The 27,515-nt window shown below is 43.4% G+C and overlaps 1 protein-coding gene across 1 annotated transcript in view; it reads right to left on the reverse strand.

The window, feature by feature from the left end:
* The window catches only part of ADGRB1 (adhesion G protein-coupled receptor B1), a gene marked incomplete at its 3' end in the record, with an annotated part of 218,255 nt that overhangs the window by 22,127 nt on the left and 168,613 nt on the right, over positions 1–27,515 (reverse strand). Inside the window, exons 22-26 of the mRNA XM_082015056.1 lie at positions 23,158–23,224; positions 18,208–18,293; positions 4,501–4,672; positions 3,223–3,318; positions 508–547 (exon numbers count right to left, since the gene is read on the reverse strand). Of these exons, the coding sequence (XP_081871182.1) occupies positions 508–547; positions 3,223–3,318; positions 4,501–4,672; positions 18,208–18,293; positions 23,158–23,224 (461 nt within the window). The remainder of the gene's footprint in view (positions 1–507; positions 548–3,222; positions 3,319–4,500; positions 4,673–18,207; positions 18,294–23,157; positions 23,225–27,515) is intronic.

Below are 27,515 nucleotides of genomic sequence, written 5' to 3' on the forward strand. Positions count from 1 at the left end.
ACCTCCGTATGTGCAGGCAGCTTACAGCTGGAGGTGTGCATGGAGCCGGGTAGAGTGGTGGGAAGGCTCTTCAGGTTCCAGACCTTCTCAAAGACATCTCTCCTGAGCACAGAGCTGTCTGAGGTTGGCGTGACTGGTATGATCCCCTCGGACAGGGGTTGTTAAAGCAAAGAAGGATCACAGTAGGAAGAGGTGGATCCAATCTCTTCCTTGATACTCTTCTTTGCCACCGCCTTACATGGTCCATAGGTAAGAAATAATAACTTGGAGCCAAGGCTTAATCTTAGTTAAAAGACCAAAAGAGTTATGGGAAAGCAGGATAAGCAAAGCGTAAGGGAGAACTAGAGGTGTTGCTTTCTTTTGGCCAGGTTTGAGAGTAAGGGCAGACCACGCAACTACATGCAAGCCACAAAGACACACACAAATAAAAGAGAAAGTTAAAAATAAATGGCCTAGTTCAATCCCCAAACCAGGTCACTTGTTGATTCTCACCTGTGATGTGCTCACCTGATCTACAAGCCATATCCACGTCCTTCTCAAAATCGGTCTGAAAGACAGAGAACACAGAGGAGATGGTCAAAAGGAGGTGGTGGGGGAAAGCAAGCCATTTCGAAAATGCAAAAACACACCTTAATTAGTGAGCCAGACACAATCATTGCCAGAAGAGTGGAGGAGAGACATTTTGCTTGGGCTTTGAAACATGACAAACAGACCATTTTTTTCCACCTGTAGCTTTTGCACCTCAAGTGGTGGTAAAGCTGTAACATTGCTTTTCAGCTGGATTCATCTGCTCATCCATACACTAATTCCTGGGCTGCCAGATTAAAGTATCTCCCTGGAACACATTTATGAACATTCCTAAAACACTGGGGACAGGTTCTTGGCCTGATCTGCCTTGGATATATAACACCCCACACTTAGTCTAAGTGGATTCCCCTCCTCTCTTTCAAAAGATCTGGGGATGCCGCTGAGAACATTCCGTACCCACTGGGCTTTCCTGTGATCTAGCACCAACTCACATGAAGTGGAAACAAGTCTCTGCTTCTGAAACTCTTAGCATATATAATCAATGGTCCCTGCAGGCACAAAGGCTGAATAACTTTTTCAAGCAGTCTGCACAGCCAAATGAAGCTCCTTTCTTCTCCCAGTATGAGTTAATCCTTTTTCTAAAGCTTTTAGCAGATAACATTTCAAAGAAGTGGATACACTGACTCACAGTAGGCAACGAGTTTTCATGGAGTAATGGAAAGGCCACAGACTAGTAAAAGGTAGAAGAGTTCACTGATTATTTCTAGTATCATTTCAGAAAGAAAACACTTAATATAATTGTATTAATGTGATTAAATGCATTCCAGTTTGACACTAAGAAGAGCGGGGGGCGGGGAACCACCCCCCCTGGCATAAACACTTTAATATTAGCAGGTTGAGATCCACGAGTTGTTGAAGAGCTAGTTGAGGAATTCTCTCAACCTTCTTGATGTTAATTTCTTGATAAGTTATTTGGGATATCAAATAAATCTGAAAAGAATAGAAGTAAGACTGAACTAAAGTTTCAATGGGTAAGTGGGATGACACAGAAAAATGTAATCTCAATTTCACGATAGGAGTTCCAGAAAATGTAACTGAACAGCCTATACTAGTTCTACTGGTGAATAAATAAAAGATAGCTTTATATTTAATACCAGTCAACAAGATTTTGTGGAAAACAGTTCTACTCAGCTAAGCTTCTTTTCACTTATTGGGCAGATTTGGAGATTACTGGAAAAGGTAACAGTAAAAATGCCATCCTGCAAAGCTTTTGATTTCTTTGGTTATGTTACAACTCATTCACTATAAAATAACATTGCACCCCTCTAAAAATATCAGTGAGGAGGCATCATTCATGTCTAGATTCTGGAGTTTTTTCTGCCTGAATGTGAAGAAACTGATTTTAAGCTCTCTACTTCTCAACACATCCATCAACAGTGCAGAAGTAAATGTAAACTCATTGCTAAAAAACTTGTTGCTGACACAAAATTTTGCAAGGTGGTTGGTAATGAATGAAAACAGGGAGTTATACAGAGAGACAAAAATCTGAAACTTCACAATATAGTGCTTGGGATGGTGACAATAGAATAACAGATATAGCATCCACATTTTTAAAGGATGGTGAGAGCCTGAAGGGCATGTGGAAAAGGGTTATATAAATAATTTGAAGGCAAATGTCTTACAGAGGGAGAATAAAAAAGCTCAGTGTGTTACCTTATTGAAAAGAACATGGAGACTGGATATGATTATGGTGTCTATTATTGAAGGATTAAAAGTATTAGGCACGCAAGGGGCTTTCTAATTACACATAAATAGGCATAGCAAGAACCTGTCTGAAAATGAGACTATGCATTTAAATTAGCAATGAGGCACCTGTTTTTAACAAACTCCTGTGATGTGTGGTAGAATTATATATCTTTCATGTCTTGACTTAAAGATTGTGCTGTTTGAACTGAGACCTTGAACCCAAGCTTAGCACAGGAGTGACTGGGAAAAAAACATCGTTGGGCTATGCTATAGGTCTAATATTAACTAGATGTTTTTGGAACTTGTTCAGATCTTGTGATTGTCCTGATGTCCTTACACTAACATCAGAAATAAGTCCTTCTTATATCATCTACATCATAACACTGAAGCAGATGCAAGATGATTCCTCACAGCTTATTCTATGGCTTTATCTAGACTGTTTGTAAAGGACTGACTTACACAACAGGACCAAGGTTTACAGTGCTTAAACTATATTCCCAGTGAAGCAATGTAAACAAGTGTGCTTTTGAGAGACACAAATCCCTTTGAGACAGCATCTTTATAATAATGACCCAATACACTGTGATTAAAACTGTATTAAACTACTGCCTCCTAGCTCTAGGAGTGGCAGAGTGATGGGGATGAAAAGGTCTGGAAGACCTGGGAGGGTTTTTTTGGCTTTGTATTTTCTGGCAAAGAAAGGATCTCACCAAGATGTCTGTAAAACCTGGTGTGTAAGTTGAGCCCCTTAATATTACAATGAAAAGAAACTGTGTTTGTGTGAAAGAGCCTACGCTAAGTGTTACGTTTGTTCTAGCACAGGTTTAAAGGGAAAAAGAATTATGGTTCTTGCAAAGTCTGTGATGGACAGAGCCCTTTGTTTATCAGTTATGAGTTAAAAATGCCCATAGGTCCCTTAATAATATACTATGTGGTAGTTTTCCCTACCATTAGCTGAGCGTGTCCGTTCTGAAATGACCCCCCTGAGTCTCCATTGCCCTCTTCCTGACGATCTACTACTCGGCACTTCACAGCATCCTGGACCTGCAGGAACAAATGGATTTGCAAGTCAAAGTCAGACATACCAAACCATGTTACGTTATGCTGAAGAAAAAAAAAAGTCAAGTCCTTGGTAGATCAAAAAAACATGGATCCTACTTTAGTAGCATTCAGGTATTCATTTCAAATGGTTTATATGTTATTTATCTCCCGTAGTAACAGAGCAACTCAAAGGTTTCAGAGGTATCCTGGGTCATTGTGTTGGTCGCTTCTAGTTGCTTGGTTTATATAGTCAAGAATAAAATTGTCTTCTATTTTGCAGCTTGCAATATGTTTACAATGGACGCTATTGCATAAATCATTATACTGCGGTTTGCAATGTCTGATTATGATCCTGTATCGGCTGTAATAAATATCTGATCCCAAACTCACTGAAATCAATAGAAAAAAGTGCCAGTGACTGCAATGAGAGTTAAATGCAGGCCCATATTCATATTGCAATTAGTTGAAGGAGTCTCAGCCAAGCCAGTAGTGTAATTCCATTGATTTCACTGGCCTGACATAAGAAATTAATCTGTTTTACTTAATTTAAAGGAGCTGTAAGAAGATAAAATGAATATTGAAAAAACTCACCTTCCTGTCTCTGTTATTAATAGTCTATCCACTCAGTAGAATGAAAAAAATAAAAGAAACATAAAAGATTCATCCTTTTCTTCCCTGATATAATTTACCATTTTAAATCTCCACAGGGAGGCTGAGAGAATTTTTTCAATTTCCTTGCTTGATTATTGCTAGCTTTACTTTCTAGCTTAAATATATAGGTGCTAATGCCAGCGTACAATCATTCTGTAAATTTTGGTGCAAGTTGCCCCTCTTAAAATCAGATGAATAAATTGTTTTTCTTAATATTCCATTTTCCATTTTCAGAGGTGGGGTGGAAACATTCCGGAAATATTAATTTTGTTGTTAAACAAGCAAAACCTGACATGTTAGCTAATCTAAGACTGTCCCCCAAATTCCACTCTGTACTACACTCAGCATGACAACCGCTGATTCATCCCTCTTTCCCTCTGACTGATACTGTCATGGTCATTTTTGCAGTCACTGTCTACACAAAGGCAAGAGTTCCTAGGATTAGAGAAATTACCAGGCTGACTGGACATTTTTCAGATGTTTTCTATGGGAAATATGTTGGTTAAATAAAAGACAATGACTCATCTGTCTCACCTCCCGCCTTAGGATGCAATGGACCATAACGATGACGAAGCCCTCCAGCGAGTCAAAGACAGCAAAAAGGATCTGGAAGAGTGCTGACCGCCGATCTGTGATTGCCAGAACTGCAGACATCCAGGTGAGAGCCAGGAGAGGCAGGACCACGCAGGAGCTCCAAAGGGATGCCCTGTAAAGGGAGAGGAAAACTTCAGCCTCACCCACTTCCATGTGGGATGCTTAATTCAGCCTCCTGATCCCATGGCATCTTCAGCAAATGTATACTTGTGCTAGACATCTTCTGAGCCCCTTTCACAAGGAAGCAGGAAGATGCTTTGCACACTCGCACTACCAATACAGGTGACACACATTTCTATGGGAGAGACTACTTTTCAATGGTGCCATCATGCATAAAACTTGAGGTGGGGAGAAAGGATGCAGATACCTCACTCCCCCCTTCACGCTCTTCCCACTCTATGTCACTACAACGATGGCATTTCCCAAGGAGGGGAGACAAAATACAATCATTGTAAGTTGCCAAAGGGAAGGGGAACAGTTGCAGCAGAGACTGGTTTGTCACGATGGCTGTTGGTACTTGAGTTACAGACACTTGGACTTCCACAGCACATGGAAGACACCAACAGGTGGGGACATATGTCACGGTTTCAAGTGACTAAGACGGACAAGCATAGAGCTGATGTGGAGACTGATCTTTTGCTGTTGCTCCTTTTTACTCTACAGCTGGTGGTCCCTACCGCACTACCTCAATGAGCATCAGGAGAACTGATAACTGACTCAAATTTTCTGTAAAGAGAACTTTTTCTGCTTTCTTGTGTGATATGCCCAGTTGAATGCTCTGAAAAAAAATTACACTTGTTTCTATACTTAACAATTATTGTAATAACTTTATTCTTGGGTGGACATGCTGGGTCAAAATATCTTAAGATACAAGCCACTTCTGAATTTGATACAAGCCACTTCTTAATTCACAAGACAGAAAACCAGAGAAAACAGTTTTCTGCAATGCAAGTACTGCCACATGAACCTCCACTTCATCTATGAATGATGGCTCTAGAAATGGGAAAGCAGGTCTGTTTCCATGGATTATTTAGTCATTCAGCTCTCTGACCAAAAAGGTCCCAAGCAACTTTAACAGCTTGCTATGGAGATTTTAAGCTGTCAGTCATCCTATATATTTGGCAGCACTCATGCACCAAGAGTACTGGGAGAATTTCTCTGTGGGCTTTTATCTAACAAACAACAGTAGATCTATTCACAGTCTGAATAGCAAATTGAGTTTCAAGATATTTTCTGCATAGAAAACTTCAATCTTTATGCTAACAAATACAGGCAACACAGTAACTTACAGGACAGATATAGTGACACACATTTTACAGTACTTACATGGGACTTGCTTACCATTTTGTGATATATGATCAAGATTTTAATAATGTTTACTTGCTGGTTATCCAGGTACTGCTCTCACAGACGTCAGTGAGAGTTTTACCTGAACAAAGCTGGAGCTTGGACACAGGTATGGACATCAGGATATAACGCCCTGGCTTCAGTTAAGAGTTTTTCAGGGTTTGTTACAGTTCTGCTGGAATGACCACATGCTGAAGTGACAGGTTATTTTTATAGTCATAATGATACTCGGATTGCAAATATTTCTACAACCTGTCCAGACTCAGGTATGTTCCTTAGCGGTATTATTAAACAATGTAATTTACCTAAGGGAGCAGGTAAATGGAATACTTTTTTTCCAATTAAAAAAACCATTATGAGACTTCCTTGTAAGGTAAGGGCCATGACATGATCTGATATCTTGTATGATATAGGATGACAAACTGATTGTTCTTTAATGTCCAATATGAACTGTAATTCCAAAGTATTATTTAAAAAAAAAAAATCAGCAGCCAGCCAGCCCTCAACCAAACAACCCCTAAACAGAAGTTTTTATTCCGCTTCTCCCTCAGCCCTCTGAAATCTGCCTCATTATAATGAAATCTCTCTTCACTGTCATTTGCAGTGGTGCATTAATGAAACTGGTTAAACAGTAAGTGCAGCAAAAAAATCTGAGAGGCAGAAAAGCCAAATGGAAAGATAAGGCTTGCTCCATAACATGCCACTCCAGGTGTATCTTTAACGCAAGTATCAGCAAACACAACATGCCTGATGCACGGCTTGGTAAATGAAGTCCTTCTAACAGCAACCTACCTCTGCGATTGCCTGAAACCAGCAAAGTCAAGAGAGGCTGCTAGAAAAGGTCTGTACCAAACAACTCTGCTTCCTGGAATTATCTGGTCTCCCAGCAAAATCTTGATACACATATTTGTGTACGTTACCACCACCACCATGCAAACCAGAAACCTGGCAACCACATCTGAGAATGGATCTGACCCAACCAGCCATCTAAATTCGGATGGGGTTTTCATTCTTGAGAAGAACTGCAACGTCAGAATGACAACGATTTGGACCTCGATCCAAGATTCAGATGTGGATTTGGGGTTATAATGGATGCTTCTGAGGAGGTGAAGTATGTTTCTCTTTAGCAAATGGTTAGATTTCAATCCACTGGCTTCAAAACCTGCTTTAAAAAAATATGCAGGCACCCTGCTTTAACAAGGCACTGCTTGAGTCTATTTGATATCCAGAGCACAGATGCAATGATCCATAACTACAGTGGGCTCCCTTCAGAGCTCTTGCTGCCTTCACCCTGGACTCAGTGAGTCCTTCCCAGCCCCTTGCTTCTGTGTGTCTCCATATGGGAAAGCTATTCAACTTTCTTCTGAGTCAAGACATCCTGATGGACTTCACTATTGCTCCCAACATCAGCAACCTTAAATCACCACTTAAATCTCTGCCCTTCCAACCAGATGACGAAAACATCCTCTGTCCTTCCAATTCAGATGATGAAAACAGTGTTACGCCATGTATTCAGCTGGAATAAATGAGGATTTTCCCAACAGAATTGTGCTGAATTACAGCAGCTAAGAGTACGGCCTTTCTGTTCTCATTGTGGTTCACCTTGCAGATGCCTTTTCAACAATCTTCATCCCTTACAAACATTATGGAAATGTTGCTTGACAAAGCATAATCTTTATTCTCAGGTAGCAGATGGCAACAGGTCATAGGAATGAAACTTAATTTCACTTTCAGAGCTCTGCTTAGCTTTTGAAATATCAACTTCAAAAAAAGTTTAATTTAAAAAAAAATTATATAAAGATTGAAATTTCAGAAGGAAACTCAAGGAAAGATAAGTGGGTTTCCTGTGTCATTACCCTTAATTCTTCTTGCTGTGAGCTAAATTCATAGCAGAACTCACATTTCACAGAATCACCGTATCATTAAGGTTGGAAAAGACCTTTAAGATCATCAAGTCCAACCATCAACCCAACACCACCATGCCCACTAATCCATGCCCTGAAGTGCCACGTCTACACATGTTTTGAGCACTTTTGAATACTTCCAGAGATGGTGACTCCACCACCTGCCTGGGCAGCCTGTTCCAATGCTTGACCACTCCCTCAGTAAGAAATTTTTCCTAATATCCAATCTAAACCTCCCCTGGTGCAACTCGAGGCCATTTCCTCTTGTCCTGTCGCTAGTTACTTGGGAGAAGAGACCAACACCCACCTCACCACAACCCCCTTTCAGGTAGTTGTAGAGAGCGATGAGGGCTCCCCTCAGCCTCCTCTTCTCCAGACTGAACACCCCCAGTTCCCTCAGCTGCTCCTCGTAAGACTTGTGCTCCAGACTTCTGCCACCTTTCCACCTGTCCCTTTTTTAGGAGGTACTATACATCCTTAAAAGGTTCCAGAATAACTTACAGGACCTAAGAAACGTCATGTTATGGTGCCACATGATGTGAAATGAAATGATGATGTGTTATACAATGACATTGTGATTACTTAGTGACTCTTCATTATGGATTGTCTATGACCAATGAAGCCGGGATTTTTATTGCTCAAGACAAAGGGATTAGCTGCCAGATCCTCTTATTTGTCCCATACGTGACAGCAGTCATGATGAGTGACAGCAATATCAAGGGAAGATCATGATACTGCATTGTGGAAACATCATGGTGGTTTATCCTGTGATGACCATGCCGTGACTGTGTTACTCAGCAGTACAGTGGTAGTGTCACATTGTTCCTCCCCACCACACCACGCTACTGCTGGATTGCAGAGGAAGGGCGTCACTTTGGGATATGGCAATGCCACAGCACAGTGCAACCAGATATGATTACAATGACGTCTGACAACATGGCCACACGGTAACTTTGTCCACAGGTTTATGTAGCGTGGCAAAGACTTAGCCTTATGAAAGCACATAGCAAGCCCAGCTCTGGCAGTGAGCAGATGATGGCCTTTAGTCAAAATGTCAAAAGCTAGCTGTGGTTTTGTTCTTTAGCTAGCTGGCAGCCTTGAGAGTCTTCATCTTTGCAAAAGAAGCAGGATAAACTGATGGCACTTAGGGGATAGCAATGGAAAGAGAAAAAAAAAAGCTTTTGGAATCAAAGATCGACATGAAGAAAGATTAAGTGGCCTGCACCCTGACAAGAGGCGAGTGCAGAGGGACACAGAGTACATGCCAACAAAGATGTGAAGGACCATTATAAGGAGGTAAGTGATCAATTCTTCTCATTACTCAACACTGACAAGGCAGTGAGTATGATAAGTTAAAGAAAAAAACAGAAGGACAATTAACTTTACAATTCAGAAAGGAGCTCCTGGAGAGGAGCTCTGAAAAAGGAGATGGTAGATAGACTCAACACACAAGACAATGGATGGCTCCTTACATGCTGCACAAAGGACATAGCTCCACTATTCTGATGGACGTGCATCACAGCAGTTCTGCTCCTGGAAAACTACTGTACAAGGATTTACTTTATTCATTCTCTTCTGCTTTATTCCTTCTCTAACTTGTATTCCTTCTAAAAGCAAGAGTGTTGCCCCAATTTTAGGCACAGTTTCAGGAAACTCCATTTAACTCAATGCCCATATAACCAAGATAAGAAATCTGTAGCTAGAAAAGAGAGAGCACTGTGCCTGCTCTTCCCATGCACAGGCAACACAGAAACACAATATATTATTTCTATTTTCTCCAAAAGATGATTCTTCTCTCAGTGCTGCAATCTGAACCATATAACTAGGCGTACAGGAAATCAAATGTATCTAAATTAGACAGGCAGGTAATGAAGTAGCTATGGACAGACTGCTTAATTGTTCACCCTTAATAGGGGAATTTGTTCTTTGACAGTACAAGCAAGGTCCTGCAGGGCCCAAGTATTATCCCCAGGTTAAGGATACAATTTCCAATTCCTTGAATTCTAAGAACAACACTCTCCTGAGGAACAGTCTCATTCAAAAAAAAGCAGTCATGCATGGAAATATTGATTCTCATTAGTCCTGGAAATACAATAAGGGCAGAAAATTTGACATCTAAGACTTCCTGAAATGACTTTGAGCCAAGAAAAAGAGCAAATCCCTTAGATAGGAGATTTGAAACATGAGCCTCTGATGACTTAAGATGGATGATGCATGAGAAGGGTCATGAGGACTCGCAGACATTGATTCTTGGGTGGGTTGCCTGCACGAAGAATAAATTGTGCCTGGGACTTAGCCTTGCACCGCTCTCTTCCCTATGGTCAGAACATGAGAGTCCATATTTGTAGGAATTCCTTCCTTTTTTCCTTCTTTCCATTTATCCATCCCTCCATCCATCCCTCCATCCATCCACCCATCCATTCACCCATTCATCCACCCACCCAAGAGCAATCCCTGTTATCTGCAGTGGATGTCCTTGTTTACAGCAAGTACAAAGACACAGCATGCCCTTGAGAGATTTTTTCCCTGTCTCAGATAAAAAAAAATTACAGGTAGCAAAGACAAATGAATTATAAAGCAGTATTTCACAGGCTGAAGCTACCCTACAGGCAGCAATAAAAGGAAGTGTGGGAACAGAGGTCTTCCAGTGGGAAAATATATCCATACTTCTTCTCTTTTGGACAAGACACTACCATGACGAGCTGCTCAAAACTTCTATGACTTCCACAAGCTAAGAAAAATGGGCAAAAAGGTCTCTATCATTTCATGCTATATCAGGAACGAGCCTCTGAAACCTATGGGAGGTGAGCTGGAAAAAGCATAGGGAACCCTGGCAGGAACACCCTTGATGTGCTCTCTACAAAAAAACTATGGCTAATTCCAGGTTAGAGAGGAGCCAGGAATCCTCATGGCATCTGATTTGCATTACAAGACTTCAAAACTGAATGGCAAAGCTGGCCCGAGGTCTGGGGTGAAGGCCAGCAGGATGGTGGCAGTGGCATGAAGTCAGGGCTTTGCCTTATTGACAACCTCATTCACGACAGATTGGAAGGAAGAAAAACAGAAATAGCTTAGCTGCAGAATGAAGTGAATGACAAGGGTAGATGAGGGCCGAGTGAACTAATTTATGTATTACTCAGTTGCCCCTTTGCAAGAATAAGAGTATAGGACACTTCAGGAGAAACAAAACCACTACTGGAATTAACCATCTAAGGTATTCTATCTGCTGGGAAACAAAAGACATACCGTCTTAGAAGAGCCCTCCAATATCTATCAAAAAACTTGAATTAGAAAAGCGGTATGAGTAGGAGATCTGGATTTCATATCTCTTTTTTTTCTGATTTGAAGATGAATTGGAATATGTGATTTATGATAGACCAATGTCAGACAATTTAGGAGAAGGATTTGAGACTGTTTTACTTTTTAAAGAAATTTACGATGAACCGAAAGCCTCTCCTATTTGACAGTCTAATTTATTAATAGTAAAGCTTCTGCTGGTTTAGCATTCCTTTGCAGTCGCAGAAATGCAGTGACCTGCTAATTCCAGACTCGTGGTACGTGTGTTTGGACAAACGCCATCTCACCACCTCAGCTGGGCACTGTTGCAAAAGGTAAGTAAATGACTTCAACAGTGAAAAATAAATGAGATTTTGTTCAGTTTTTCCATCTCATAGAAACTGCTAGCTCTTAATAAAGGTGATTGCATGTTCTATTTTTCTAACGACAATCGGTTGTTTTTCAGAAATGTACATTTTCCCCTAAATTCTTTTGGATTTTATATAAATGGCTCAGTTTTCAGAAAAAAAGGAGAAAACCTTGTGTTTTTATTTTCTTTCATATGTCTACATTTTGAGATTTGGCACTCAGCTACCTATTTTTGTTTGGATTAATTAAAGCTAAGAGTTTTCAAATTGAAAATGTCTAGATCTGAGACTGTTTCTTTCACACATTTTACATATATTAGTTTAGATCTCAAAACCAAAATACAGCATCGCTTGGAAATGATGTAGATTAGATAATAGAATTTCAAAAGGAGAAGGAAGAAGACAAACCTTCCCTCATTGCTCTCCCTCCTACCTTAAGCTTTGGGAAGAAAGCCAACTATATAAATAGGAACAATTTCTACAGCAGAACAAAGCTCTGGCATTTTAATTTTTTTTTAATTTTTTTTTAACTAACTCCAGTGGCATCTATGAAGAGATTTAACAGCATTTGACTTCTGTATCTCAGAGCTTTAAGATTTTAAGAACTAGTTCCAAATGTTTTTAGGGGTCCAAAAGAGGCAGTCAACACTTACCAAATCACAACTGCAGCCCTACAAGGTATTAAACTGAACTCTAGCCTTTTATAAGAGAAAAAACAAACACTTAGAGGTGATTCAGCAACTCACTTAAATGATACTCAACACTCTGAAGCCTCTGGAGTAAAAAACTCAAGCACATGATTAAGTGTTTGGTCCCCATCTACCATCAAAATTAATGAGAACCACATCTTTAAGTCTGTAACTCCAAGAACTAAATTAAGTGGGGACATTAAACATATACCCAGCTTCAAACAAATCAAGAGTCCCTTTGTCTTCCATGGGCTGCTCACATGCCTAAATCTAGGCATGTCATAAAGTGCTTTTCAGGATCCAGCCCATCAGCTTTTCCTCCAGGGATGTTGCAGGAGCCCTACACTACTTATGGCCCACAGAATGAGGTCAGGAAGAGTTGGGGATGTGGGGAGGTGGGCAGGGACATGGGGAGAGAAAACAAACAAGGGCTGGTGAGTGCAGGGAAATGAAAGAGGGAAATAAAAAAAAAAAAAAAAAAAAAGAAAGTGGAAAGAAAGAAAAGAAGTTGAAATTAGAGGAACTAACATGGCGTTACTGGTGGCTGTGGCCGAAACTTCAGCAGAAGAAACTACTCCACACTTGGAACATTTGAGCGTCATGCCGTAAAGGGGCACTGCCATCTGACTGCAATTAAAACCAAAAGACTGAAACAAAACAAAACACTTTGCTTATGAACACAAACGTAGAAAGGAAAGGGAAGGGAAAGAGAAGCCGAAAGAAAGAAAGAACAAAAGAAAGGAAGAAAGAAGAAAGGGAACCAACCAACCATACCCAGTTTGAAAAGAGAAATGAAAGACAGGCAGGAAATAACTCTCTCATCTGTACCACTCCAGATGCGGGAAATGGGAAAAATGTACAATTCAGAGACGTGTTGGTGCCGCTGGAGAGGGTGGAACTGTGTTGGTGAATGTTTTGCCGGATTCAGGGTGTCTCTCTCTGGCACCCATGGAAGAGAAACCAGTACTGCTCTCCCAGTCTCCACCTCCTTCTTTTGGTTTGGTTTTGAGAAATTGTTCTTTTCCCTCCTGGCCTTTTGGCTCCAAAACAAAAAAGGTGGCAGGGTTGTACAGTAGAAGGCAAGAAGTAGGGCTGTGGGGACTGTGTCTGCTTGTCTTCTTTCCTAAAGCAATGCAAGGGATAAGTCATGTATTTTCTCCACTGGCCCTTGTGTGCTAATCCTCGCCCTGGTGGGGATACCCACATGGCAGCTGACAATACCGGGAGATGGGCCACTCTTTGGTTGCTTAATCTGTGATAAAGGACATGCAAATGGGACTGTTTATGTCCTGGAAGTTAAGCATGAGCTTGGGTGTTTTGTAAGACCATCAACCTGCCCTGAAGGGAGGTGGACTGGCTGACTACTTTTGAGACATTTCTTCTCTCAGATCTTGTTTTGGAGCTGAAAACATCTTCGGGATGAACACTGAGACTTACTCACTTGCCCCCACTTTTTCTGGATAGGATCAACCACAGAACCAGGCCATTGTGGGCTGCGGATACAAGGGGCTGCAGGGATCTGCTAAAGGGCACGGCCTCATGATTTTTAGAAGATGATGTGTGTAAACCCACGCAGCTGACAAGCCAGCTCTTACTTAGGAGCCCGAAAGCCACATTAGTTTGGCATTGGCCCTGTTTCTTCATGGCATTTACCAGTTTGTGTGCACTCTCTGATTTGCACAGATAGACATCCACATCATATCTGGCTTGGAAAACAGCAAAACATCCTACAGACCTACACGCATTGCCTGGCATCAGAAAAGGCGTGACCATCACTACCAAAGGACAGGAGGTCTGTCATTCTTGGGCGATGGCAGTGCAGCTAGTGAGGGGTGATGTTTGCAGGTACCAAACGAACGTCAGGGCTTCTACAGCCCTGCCCTCCCTGGCAGAGAGACTGGGAAGCCTGACAGATTGTTTCTTAACTTTTACAGCTTTCTGGCCAGTCTCACTGCAAAAAGGACATCCCCATGAACACCAACACAGCATTATCAGTGGTCCTAGTGGCCCACATTCAAGCGGCTATTGATTGATCTTTTAATTAGCTAAACCAACATAAGCCATTACTCCCTTCCAGAATAACAGCTAAGGTATTCCACCGAAACTTTCAGCCTTCAGACACAGAGAAAATTAGCTCCTGTGTCCATAGATACATATCTTCCAGGAAGGATGGTGTAAATCCAGTGAGGACAATGGCTGAATTTAAGAAGGCTAAAGTGGGTCTTGAGAGGCATTAAGTGCATGACCCTTTAAAAAAAGACAGCTTATCCCCAGATCTATAAGCCGCAAAGAACAGATAAGCAGAGAGACAGAGAGAGGCAGAGATAGGCAGCAAAACGAAAGTAGATTGATTTGAAGAATTTGATGGAAAAATATATCAGAAAAAACATGAATGACACTGAATCACAAAGAACTGGCCAAAAGACCACTGTAAGACACAACTGTAACTGCTGCTGGGTGTATTTATGCAGAGAGTTGTAAACAGTAGGCACAGATGTGGATACATTTATATTCTAATTTGTTCTTATTGGGGGCATGAGACTGTTAATATATTGAATTTCCATAGCAGGTTTATATTGGTTCCTGTATGTATGAAAGGGTAGCTAATGAAATAATCACAGTGAATAATGCATTCATTTAATTTAGCTTTTTCTGCTCCCTAAATATCCACAAACAGCTCACGAACTCGTCTGGTGTGTTCACTGAAGCCTGGACTTTTGCTGCCTATTGAACAGTGCTTTACATCATGCACAACCCAAAGAGCAGGAGCACTGCTTCCAACATGAAACATTCCCAGATGAAGGGCAATCCGAATCTGTTCCTATTTTAATGTAGTTGTTATCTTTCCAGTTGCTTCTCTATGAACTGACAAGCCAGCTCTGTTACACCCCGCCAGGACAGTCGCACAGAGAATATTTCACACAAGGTATTGGGGCAAACTTTCCCAAGACCTCTCTATAATCAACGGAGAGATAAAAGAAGTAAAGGTCCTCTAAGGGGCACATTGGAAAAACTAAACAAGGCTCTCGTCTCTCTCCAGTAGCTACAGAGGAAGCCTAGGGAGATTAAAACTCAGCAGGCTAAAATTAGGCTATGTGAATATACCCTATAGTCTCATTCTTCTTCCCTGGCTGTGTGAGCACACAAATGCTTCTGGAATAAATGCTCGCGGAATAAATTTAAAGTTCATTTTAAAAACTCCTGCGTCTGACATTAAAACATTCGGTTTTTAGTAGCACTCCCATCAATAGAGCTCAAATGCTGCTGGTGCAGCTGACCGCAAATGGAGACCGCTCAGCTGCGGGGGGTTGCTAACCACTCCAAGAAAGCATCTGCTGGGTGACACTTGCATGGTTTTTTCCCGTGCCCAGAGAGGATTTGGGCTGTTATGCGGGTTTCTCCAGCTCTCCAGGCAATAACACCCGACGCTCTACCGCCTGGTTTTGCGATATATCTATGAAGTCATTGCCATTAGAAAGTCAGCATGTTCTGACAGATGTGACAACAATAATCATAGAAATTTCCTCTACTAAGTATAGGGCAAGACCTATCGTGTCTCGGGTATTATTTCACGGGAACTGTTAGCACTGATTTATTTGTGCCAACCGATCTGTGGTATGTGTGCTGGGCTCCTCTTAGTGTTCAACAGGTCTTTTTTTGGGTCTCTTTTTGTTTTTTTCCCCTTTGTTTTTGTTTTTGGTTTTGCAACACTGAACCATACTTCTTGCCTCTGCTAAAGGAAACTCAACGTTTCTTTATACCATCTCCTCAGATCCAAACATCTCCAAGGCTGTTACTCATTCTGATTATCTTCAGATCTACCCTCCAACACGGTTCCCAAGCCCAGGCCAGAAGCGGCTAGCTACAGGGAAGGGGCACCAGAGCTCTCAAAAGTGCTTCCGCACTCTCAGCGGGTGCACTTCGAAAGGAGAACAAAATCACTGAACACAGAGAAGGCTTAAAAGTGCTGCACACACACACACGGACATGAAAGAGGGGGGGAAAAAGAGAAAAGAAAGAAAAAACAAAGAACATCAGAAAAATGACATTTTTTCTTTGCTTTGTAGGTTTTGTTTTCAAAGTACAGCTATGAATGTGATCAATAACCAGCTGCTATGTATTAAATAAAGTCATTCTGTATGCAGTTTAGAGAGGGTGAGGCTGATAGACAGTAACTCGCTAATCCAATAAACCATTTATTTCAGCGCTGACTTTCAAAAGCAATTATCTTGCTACAGACTCTGCCTGTGGTTCAGGTATTTTCTTGAGTTCTTTCTTTGTAAAGATGGCATCACCCAGAATAAAGCACTCGCTTGTTAGCAGCTGCTTTAAGCAATACACCGAGGTCACTTTTTTGCATACCTGTCCAACCCAGCAGCAACCGATACCTCTGGTTATCCAAACGTGCTTAAGTCACCTCTTACCATCATGACCACGAGTCTGCTCAGGCATCGAGATTCCCCTCTTTGCTGCACCAAGGCACTGTGCTGCTTAGGCATGTCAACACTGCTGACAAAACATGAACCTTCACACGTTCCTGTGTTTCTCCCTGGCTGGGTAAGAGCTTGCTTCAGCCCTCAGTTTTGCTGCCATCACTCAATTAAAAACCACTTCCACCAGAACTACTCAATAGTGCGACGACAGGAGTATTGAACCATGTCTGTACTTTCTGCTTCTGCCCTCTGGGACCCAATTTTAGGGCCCAAAGCTTTTGCAGCACGGCAGTGGATAGAGCAGCTTAGCCTCTCTGTGGAGCCTGAGAGAGCAGCAAAGGTGGCGGCAGGTACTCACGCTCCCTCTGCTTTCATAGACAGTGTGTGTCCTGTGTCTTCTCCACCAGCTTCCTAAGGTTTTAGGCTCTGCCTGTAGCCACAGTGCAGAGGCAACAGAAGACCTCTTGCTCTCCTCTTCTCTTTGTAAACAACTTCTTCCTTCAAGAATACGATCGTTATCCACAGTAATAAACCAAATGCCATCAACGGACCGGTGGGAGCATACAACCCTGTCTTTCCTAGCAGCAGGTAAGGAGGCAGTTTCTCTGACTGCAACAGCAAGCCAAGTAAGGCAGTGGAAAATAATGTAGTAACATCAGCAGCCAGGCAGACCTGTGCATTTGATTTGGCTCAGATTGTCCGTGTGCCATTTCTGTCCTTTGCTTGGAGCATGGCACAGCTCACGGACAAAGTCTGAGCAGGCTACAGACTTGTTTGTAGAAACGAAGATGAAGCGGGGGAGGGGGTGACTCATCCTGCTGGAGCCAATGACAAAATAGCCATTGCCAACAGAGTTTGGAAGTAACCCAACAGAGATCTCTGCAGTTGCCACTCCAGCCAACCCTTAGCGAGACTAGGGTGATAAGAACTGTGGAGTCAGCTCTTCAATTTACACTACAAAGAAAACGAGGTAACACAAGCCCCAGGCTTCAGGCATGGAGGTTGTGTAGTGGGTGTGGAGAAGATGAAGAACCTCAGGTGACATCAGAAATGTTTCTTGCAGAAGACGTATCTTTATTTACCAGTCCTCCTCTTTACATATTCATCCATCTACTAATCTGTTCACTGCTAGACCTCCAAAGACCCTTTCCTTAAAAGTATCACACACCGTTGCTGTCCCTCAGCCACCTGCCAGCCGCTAGACAAAACTTCTGTTACACAGCCCATGCCACATTCAGCAATGATGAGTCTCTCTCTGATCCAGCTGCTGTCTGTACGAGTTAGTGAGAAGAGTCACTTTGCTCACTTTGCTCTCCCTAATCTTTGGGAGGATACATCAGGCTGGGCTGAAGCCATCTTAACAAAGAGATGAACTTCTAACCTTCCTCCATAGTGCTGCTGCTTGGATCTTTTGTCTCTGCTGCATTCAATGACAAGGCAGAGATTAAACCAACTGGTTTGTTGTTTTTTTGGTTGTTTGGGTTTTTTTCCTTTCATATTGTTGAAATCTGTTTCTGCTTTTTGTTTGCATCTCCAACCTCTCTTTGTATTCCTTGCCTGGTTATTGATCACAACCTTGGGTATGTTTTTTTTTTTTCATTCTTAACTTAGATGTATTGATAAGGCATACCCTGCCCGTTCCTTCAGTTTCTTATCTGTTATTCCATCTTTGGATACAAGTTTGTTAAAAACCAGAATGCCAATAACCATGTTCACCTGTTGAAAGAGAAACAACACACAATTTTGTTCTCAAGTGGGTCAGATCAAACCTGGTAGCACAGAACAAAAAAACCCAACATTTGGCCAGCTAAGTCCTTCCCATTTCTCCCAAAGCCAGAGAGTCACACTCCTGCAGGCCACCACCCCTTCTATCCCCTCTCCACCGTGTCCCACCTCCCCTTGCCATGCATCAGTGAGTTCAGGAGAGCAGAATGCAGCTGGCAGCAGATGGGAGAGGTCTCCATAACCAGGACAAGACTGTAAAGTGCTCAGATTGCTGCAGGGCTGTTTGAAGCCCGATGCATGCTTGAGGTCTATCAAGGCAAACTCCAGGCACAAGAATGATTTTTCAGGGTAATACAAATAGAAAGTGGCCAATACAGGGGAGAGCAGTGGGTTGACAGTAGCTACTTTCAAAAGTGCCTTCTGGAGTCTGTGCTACCAAAGCAGCAACATTAAAAGGATGGAGTAGGGTGGGGTGGTGCAGACAGCTTGTCATAGTTCTTGCTTAGTGAACCAGCACCACTGCTCTCAAAATAAGAGGTGGAGGGCACTGGAGCAAGCAGAAACTTCATCTACTATGGTGGAATGTCTTGGGAGATACTGCAGATGGCACAGCATGTAGATCAGACATCCAGTAATTTCTAAAAAAATCAGTGGGCATGCAGTCCTTCAGTCTGCTTTGTTAGGGTGAGAGTATGGATGTCTCTATCAATCAGGTATAAATATTCACAGTGAAATACAGGCTGTACAGAGCTGAAATCTCACAAAGTGATCCTAAACTCCTCACTGTGCCTTTCTGACTGCATTCGCTGCTGCCAGCTGCATCTGTTTTACAAAGCCCATCCAAACCTCAGCACCCCCAGAATGTGAACACATTAGGCGACACACAAGAACCACCCTCTTCGTGGAGGCACAGCACTGATGGTGGAAAAAAGTGACACTCTTCTGGTTTTGTTGTCAGTGAAACATCTGGGAGTAGAAAAATGTGCTAGATGCTCTTTTGCATATGGGGCTTGCAAGGAAATGTTTAAGGCCAAATTTGGAGATGCGCAACATTACGTGCTGGCTGAGAGCCTTACTGCGTTAAATAGATCCTTGAGAGGTGGCCCTAAGAGACACCTAGTACAAGACATCCCCCAAAGAAAGGGAGGTGTCTGCTCATACCAAGCTTCCATCTAATTACCTAAATCATTCTCAAGAATGAGCAATCTTTCTAGAAGAGTTTGGATTGCTGGTTTCAGCAGGACACAACCCAGCTCACTGATGCAGAGTCCACAGCTGGGACTAAATGGAAGATCTCACAAATAGCAGTTCTTTTCTTTTGCATCATTTGCTGGGTCAGTGGACTAGTTTCCACAGCTGTGAGTCCATTTCTAGAGCACACCATGGTATCGTTTTAGAGAAGCAACACTGGCAAGTCAGATGCAGTAACTCAGCCAAGGATTAGCAGGAAATCTAACCCTAGTTAGGTGCTTGGAGAGCGAGCACACTTTCATTTCACTGACCTTTCTTCACCGTGCTGGAGGCTGGCGAGGGCAAGAGATACTTTTCTTTAAGATGCAGTAAGGCAGTAGGAAAAATGGGGCTGAAGTGTGGCAGGCTGGATCGTTCCTGTGGCTGGGCATAACACTGTGTATCCTCATTCATATATAGCAGGGGAGATGACAGAGTGCAGCTCTGCAATTGCAGGTCTGCAATTGTTTTAATAAATAAAAGCGATTTTATCCAGTACATTGATCATCATGATCAACATCCTGCTCTGATCCTAGCTCTGTTTCTTTATAAAGTCAGGGATATAACACGGACACGCTTCTAGATGCAGCGACTCTTAATAAAACGCAGTGTAGATTTACTTCCTTATCTCTGGGATGCTATCCGGAATCAAAGACACAAGTCTGAGATTCAGCCCTTGAGATACCCAGTACCTGATGACTGATGACTCTCCGTCCTGACTTCACCATGCCATGAGCCTCTCCCTGCAGAAACACCGTTGCCTTCAACCTGCACACATTTACGACTAGGCTGCTTCACTTGAGTTAGGTAGGTAAAACTGCTTGCAACAGCTCTGCGTTTCAGGCTGCCAGGGTTTTTAAGGCTAAAGGTCAAATCTTTGCAGTCATTCAGTGTTAGTGGATTGACTGCAAGCTCCAGGCCAACCATATTAAGAATATTATTTTGAGTACAGATATTCTCCAAGCCAAAGGCCTTTTTCCAATGTGAAGAATAATAAGAGAGGGTGTGGAGGAACAAGGTTACTATATATAGGCAACAGAAAAATCATGTTGATAGGAGAACTGCAGTACAAAGATGCTTGAATGCCTTGGGAGGAGTGAGCACAAGTCTAGCCTGTCCAGGGTGAAGGCAGAGGTAACAAGCCCAGCTGGGGCCAAGTCAGCTCTGTGCAAAGTTACTTGGCTGTCTATATATCATACTCATCAGAGTTTTGGGTGAGAAAGAGCTCAGGCATAGAGTCAAGTGCCACCTTGATCTATGCCTCACTGCACAACAGCAGCTGTATTGTACTGACAGGAGCAAACCTGTCCTGAGAGTAGCACAGCTGAGTATCCCCTGTGCAGCCCTGCAAGAGCCTGACTGTCCTCGTTTGTCCTCCATTGCTGGCATGGTCAACCTGAAATCAGGACAAAGTACACAGAGAACAAACAGCTGTCCAGTCCTGTGGACAGTGCACACTTGAGAACTGTGTGTTCAACTGCTTGCTCTGCTACAAAGTCACAGTGTGAATTTGGGCAACTTACTGAACTTATAACTTCCCAGGTTTCCATTTATAAAAAGGCTTCCAATGTTTCTCCTTGGTCAAACATTGGAACAGGCTGCCCAGGCAGGTGGTGGAGTCACCATCACTGGAAGTGTTCAAAAAACGTGTAGACATGGTACTTCAGGATATGGTTTAGTGGGCACGGTGGTGTTGGGTTGGTGGTTGGACTTGTTGATCTTGAAGGTCTTTTCCAACCTTAATGATTCCGTGATTCTGTGATTCTTCCTCTCCTTCTCTTTCTCCAAGTTCCTCAGGATATGTAGCACCTTGGGCAGCATTCATTTTTCATTTTAGCCAGCAATGAATCAGGTAGTCTAAACTAGGTGTGTAGGCTTTCTTTCTAGGTGCTGAATAGAGACAGACACCCCCAGAGATGATTCCTAAGATCAGCTGTATGAACCACCATTTTCAGGTGTTGTCCTATCTGTAAAGACGTCTCCACTTCCAGCTTCGATGGTGAGTGAAAACTGAGATGGCAAATGGAAGCAGGCTCATGTGCTTTTCCTACACTTTAAAAAAGCTAAGGAAAGCTGAAGGATTACTTCCCTTGTTGTTGGCACAACAAAGCAAGATGGCTTGAGGCAGCAGATTGACTCCCCCTTTTCTGGGCATTACCAAAGCTTACTCCCTCCTAATCACTGCTGTCTAGCGAGCATTCAAGCCACTGAGACAGAGCTATCAGCTGTTATGTTGTTGGGGCAAAGAGCTAGTTCATCTGAAAGCACTAAGCCACTTAATACTTTGTCAGTTATCCTGGCTATAAAGACCCTGACTCCCATCAGCTACATTACTGAGGGAAATCCAACCATCACGTGCCTACAGAGATCTAATGACTGTCTGGCATGAACATCTGCTTATCCCCACTCTTTGCTATCTGAAGCCTCAACTATGTGTTGCAGCCCTACAATAAAGACGCTAACTGATACAAGCTTTGCTTTATTATAGAGGAGGGGCAACTCCTGGCTTGTCTCTTTGTCGTTGTGATGAAACGATGGCATCAAGGTGGTTTGATGTGCAGGGACAGCAGTGAGAATAGAGGCAGCAAGAGCTTTTGTGTAGTTATTCTCCTGTAAGCCTGCTCCTGCTGCAGGGCAGTTAACCCCCCCAGGCACTGCACAAAGCAAAAGCCTGATCCGAAAAAGAAATTGTGAGTGTCAACAACCCCATTCCTCATAGGACCCTCCAGGGCACTTGAGCCTTAGAGGACATACAGCTCCTCCACTGGATAAAACGCTGGGCTGGAAAGCAACTGCAGACTGTCACTTACATATAGGGGCTCAAATGTGGCATTAAACTCATCTGAAATTGCTGCAGGAGGCATTTCCTAGAGGACCAGCAGCTCTTTCAACCCTGACAGTCAAGATTTCTCACGGCCACTGAGGCTTCAACAGCCTGGAAGCTTCATGAAAGGTATGTCATCTCTTGAGTAACACCTTCAACTGAAGTAATAACTGGCCAAGGCTGGTTTTGGTGCTGTGTTGGAGCCAAGGATGTGGGGACAGGAGAACAGACTGCCACCGTGCACGAGCTGCTGGGACAGAGTTTAGGAGTGTTCACTTTAGCTATGCCATCTCTTTGAACTAGAAGCAAACATGATATTTTTAGGGTCACAAAGGACCCCCTTGGCACTGATATGAAAACCTCCACTGCACGTGCAAACAAGGAAGCTGCTCACATGCACTGGCCATGTGGGACAGACCAGGAATAAATGCTGGCCGTGGAGGCCCAGCCTGGGCTGAGAGCTACCAGTGGCAGCAGTTTCCGAAGGAGTTAATGTCAGAGTTTTCCACCATCACCCTGCACTTCCATCCAGGTAGGGCAAAACCAAGGTAAAGCATTAACCAGACATCTAGGGGACTCCAGATTGGGCAGAGGTGGAAGGCTGAGAGCTGAGGCATATTATGTTTCAAAATCAACCCCATCCCAAATTTCTGGCTTCTAGCATTTTGCTCTTTACTCCTGAAGGAGAAAGCTATTCAAAACAGTGGAAATAAAGATTGGCATTGAAAGAACAAGGGTTGAAAGAACAAGGAAAGTGCTATAAAAGAGGGAGAAAAAACACTTTCAGCCAAGCTTAAATACCAAAACGACAGCAGCCGCCGGTCCCACGAAGGCATAGAGAAGACCTCCCTCTAATGACAGCCAGCAGCTGGAAAATGAAGAGAGAAAAGAAAGTTACCCAGTGGCTAGTATCACCGACAGGCGCAGGTTTGCTTTTTCTCTTTGCCTGCAGAGTTCATCTCGGGAGGTGATACCCCATAGCAAAAAAGTCTCAGACTTTACAGCAAGTGAGTTTTGCATCCTGTTTCTCCTGAACTTGTACAAAGGCTCATCTGCCTGGGGGTCTGCCTGTAGAATGGCATTTGCATTCAAAATTCATGACAGTGCTCTGTTTCAGACAAGGTTCTAGAAGCAGTTGCATTAGTTTGCGGGCAAGATGATGCTCTTGTCCTACTCACTCAGGCAAAAGAGTAGAAACAGTGGAAATTGTCCCTTGCGCTTTTGCTAACCACTATGCCTGCTGGCAGCTCAGGTCCAGGAGTGCAGTACATTTCTTCTCCTGGATCCTCCCGTTGGGCTTGCTGCCGTGGGGGAATTTTGCAACACAGCAGCAAGGCGGGAATTCACAGCGTTCTTTAAGTGGATGCTCTTAAGGAATGAGCTGAACATGAAGTGAGTGGTGCCTCTTCTGGAAAACAGCTTGTTCCTTCTCCCTCACACCATGTAACCTGAGAAGGACTTCTCCTTTCTCCACTGACCACTTGTGGAATTTAGGCTCCTAAACTGCCTGGTGCCTATAGAGCCCGAGGGGGTTCTGATTAAGTGCTGGTGTCTACCATATTGGTGCCTACCACAGAGCCAGTCACTCTTGATGACATTTACTCATCAGAGTTCTAATCCAGGAGATCCAAAGGAGTCCAGGATGAGGCATCTACATTCAGTCAGATGAATCATATCCTGAACTCCACTGACCGCCTCGACAAGGTCTTCACCATCCAAGTAAGAAGTGTATCTAACCCAGATGGAGACATCACTGGGGAGGTGAATCCCATCTCTCATGTAAACAGTACATATATGCTCCAAGTGTCCTGTAACTGCGCCGTACATTCACATGCAGATCTCGCTGCACACTGATATCCCCATAGTGACAAACCTGATGTAAAAAAACAAGCAAAGAGAGGTAGGGGAAATCTCACCCCTCTCCCACCCTCACAGCTGATCATCACAGGGTGTCTGGGTAGTTGAACAGGGATTTTCAGGTTTGACCATAAAGTCAGGAAGGAAAAACTTTTTCACTGTGAGGGTGGCAGAGCACTGACACAGGCTGAGCAGAGAGGTTGTGGAGTCTCCAGCCTTGGAGACATTCAAAAGCAGTCTCGGCATGGTCCTGGGCAGCCAAATCTAGGTGACCCTGCTTGAGTGGGGTGGTTGGACCAGATGGCCTCCAAAGGTCCCTTCCCACCTCAACCAGTCTGCAACTCTGCGACAGTCATGAACAGGTACAGCAGCATTGGAGCTGAAATATCCATTTTGTGGGGAATTCAGCAATTTGGAGCATGGGCACATGAACTAGATACTTCAGGGCAAGAGAGGATGCAAATTTACACTGTGTCAGCAACCCCATGGAAAGTTGGCGTGCTTTGACATCACGGTACCCTGGAGAAAACGCACAATGAAATAATCCTGTTTCAGCTGTAAACTACCTTGCCTTTACCACAGGATAAGAGCAGGCAACCACAATGGAGCGAGGACTTTCTCAAAGCCCTTAACCCAGCTAGTCCTGCAGTAATTCAGTTACGTGCCTGTACTCTCAGCAATATGGATTCATTCTACATCGGAAGGAAACCGATGCTGTCTTTCAGAGTCTCCCAGGAAACAAAGCCTTCCTGGCCTATTTCAATGCGGTTGATCAGCCTCATATGTTTTTGTATCAATTCTGACTTGCAAAAAATGCTATTTTTTTACCCCAAAATGCAGAACATTTAGGAAAAGAAAAAAAAAATTCAAGTTGAAAATTGAAAGCAGGGTATTCTGGTTTTCTCTGAGGCTTGCATTTTGTTTATTTCTAAACTAAACTTGCGATGTGTTAATTTAATCAATTCTGATTTCTTCCTGATAGCAAGTTGCTCTGTCAGAAACTCTCTAAGCGGCTGTAATAATAAAACAAATAATCAGCTGGAAAGGGAGGGAATAAGGATGAAACTTTGGAGGGCTGCAATAACTGGGCATCTCCTTAAATTCAAGGGGAGGGCAGGGGGAACGAGGAGGGCTCCCAGATCCCAGTCCTTGCCCAGAACTTTTTCTCCAATGCATCATCTTAATTTTGAGACCATTTTTCCCAGGGTGTCTTCCAACCAACAGCTTAACCGAAGAAAGGAGCCGACAGTCTTGCACTCCAGTTAGCAATGGGGACTTGGTGCAATGAGGGTTCCTGTTCCCACCAGGTCCCTGGCAGACCCTCTTCCCCTCTGACCATCAGGCTTTTCACACATCACCAAACACTGGTCCTTGTCTCTTCTGACTGCCTGACCTCTCTGCCATAGCGCTTAATCAAAGCGTTTCCAAGGCTGTCAAGAGGTGGTGGCTGACAGCAAGAGAAGGAAAAGAGTGAAGTGATACCCAAGAAGGGGAACCGACAGTAAACTCCAGCAATATATTCATCTAGTGGAGAAGCTTTTAGCCTTGTGCCTACAAGGCACAGAAATATTTGCATTTCACTAAGAGATTCCCCAGTACTTGCCAAGGGATCTCTTCGCATCTCTTAAATAAAATTGCCACTGCAAGGGAGTGAGTGGTCTAACAATGCTCAGCAGCTCCAGACTACTACTTCCAAGCAGTGCTTCCCCGACTGACAGCAGCTCTTGTGTCCAACACCAGAGACCTCTTTGCAAAACATCTGATCCTTTTGTGAATCTGCCACAGCAAAGGTGCGAGATGGATGGCTTTTGTCTTGGTCCTGCGAAGAACTGACTTCCCCTGAGACCTTCTTGATTACACCACGCAACTCCACCAGCAACAGGTCTCACCTCAATCGTGTGCAAAATTAAGCAACCCCAGTGCAACAGCCAACATATTTGTGTAACTAAGGTTACAGCTGGGAAACAGGGCTGTCCCACTAGCATTAATTTAGAGATTAAGATAGAAGCTACTAAGATACCTGTGGGTGACAGAAGCCCTAATGCAACGACACTCAAGGACCCCTGGAAATCTGCTGTGTTCTGGCACTGCTCTCAGAAAACTTTCTGTGGGCTCTCTTGTGGGGAAAGATATGAGCTCCCAGCTACCTGTAGCATAACCTCAATTACCCGGTTCAAGCTTTAGGAGGCAGTTTGTCAAGCTTTAGATCCAGAGTCGGTCCCTGGAGTAGTGGCTAAAAGGAGAATTATTCAGGCATTCAGCCTAATACAAGGAGGTGTGCAGTGGCAGGTCCTCTAGACCTCCATTATCTCTAAGACTTTCTTTGAGACTGGAAGTACAGCCTGTACCCTACCCCAGCAGCTCTCCAAACAACTGCAAAATCTGCTTTCAAATGCTGTTCACATAAGAAAAAGGAAAAATCTTCTTGTGTCCTCCTCCCCTCATTGTAGATGGAGAGTTCATAGCACTCCAGAAGAAGCCTCCTGAGCAACAAAGGCCACCGAGTGAATGTTTGTTGGGGAATTGCCACTGGAGACAGTCCAAACCCTGCAGTACATATTCAATTTTTAATTTGAATCTCTCTCTCCCTTCTCATCTTACCCCTCAGAGGCTCAGTCGGGTCAGCTAAAGGGTAAATACTAAATATTATCTCCAACCTTCCCACACTTAGCACTGTCTCTGACTTCTCTGCATTATAGCTTGGAGACATGGCCAACCCTGCGATTGCTGCTATGTCTTGATGGGACAAGCCTCCATAGTGCTGCTCAATTGTGTTTCATCGTTACAGAATAGCTTCTTCCCATGTACAAACAAAAGACAAGACAAAGCTGGGTGAAATCCTGCTTAGGGCCCAGACAGACCACCCTTGTTGGACGTCCCTCCCTTAACTTGCTCCACTGCAGCTGGCCCCCTTGGGTTCCCTGCAGATGAACAGTTTCACTCAACATGACACAGAGACACACACTGTCCCTTCCACCAGCTTTGTCCTGGGAGTCTAACACCAAGATCAGTGCTGCAATGGCTTCAACAGTGTCCCCAAAATGCTCCCATGTCCTGGGAGTCTGTAACACCAAGATTAGTGCTGCAACGGCTTCAACAGTGTCCCCAAAATGCTCCCATGACCGTGTCCCATAGATGGATTTTTTTTTTACCACTGTGAGTGGGGTGAGAAAAAAAATGATGTTGAGTGCCAAATCCTGTGCTCAGCTAAACATCAGAGCCCTGCTTTGTCTTAATGCCCATCTCCACAAGAAAACCAACAAGTGCTAATGCACTACTCAGGATCCAGAAATTGCAAGGTT

This window comes from Phaethon aethereus (assembly GCF_964289735.1).
Source record: "Phaethon aethereus genome assembly, chromosome: 2".
Classification (NCBI taxonomy): Eukaryota; Metazoa; Chordata; class Aves; order Phaethontiformes; family Phaethontidae; genus Phaethon; species Phaethon aethereus.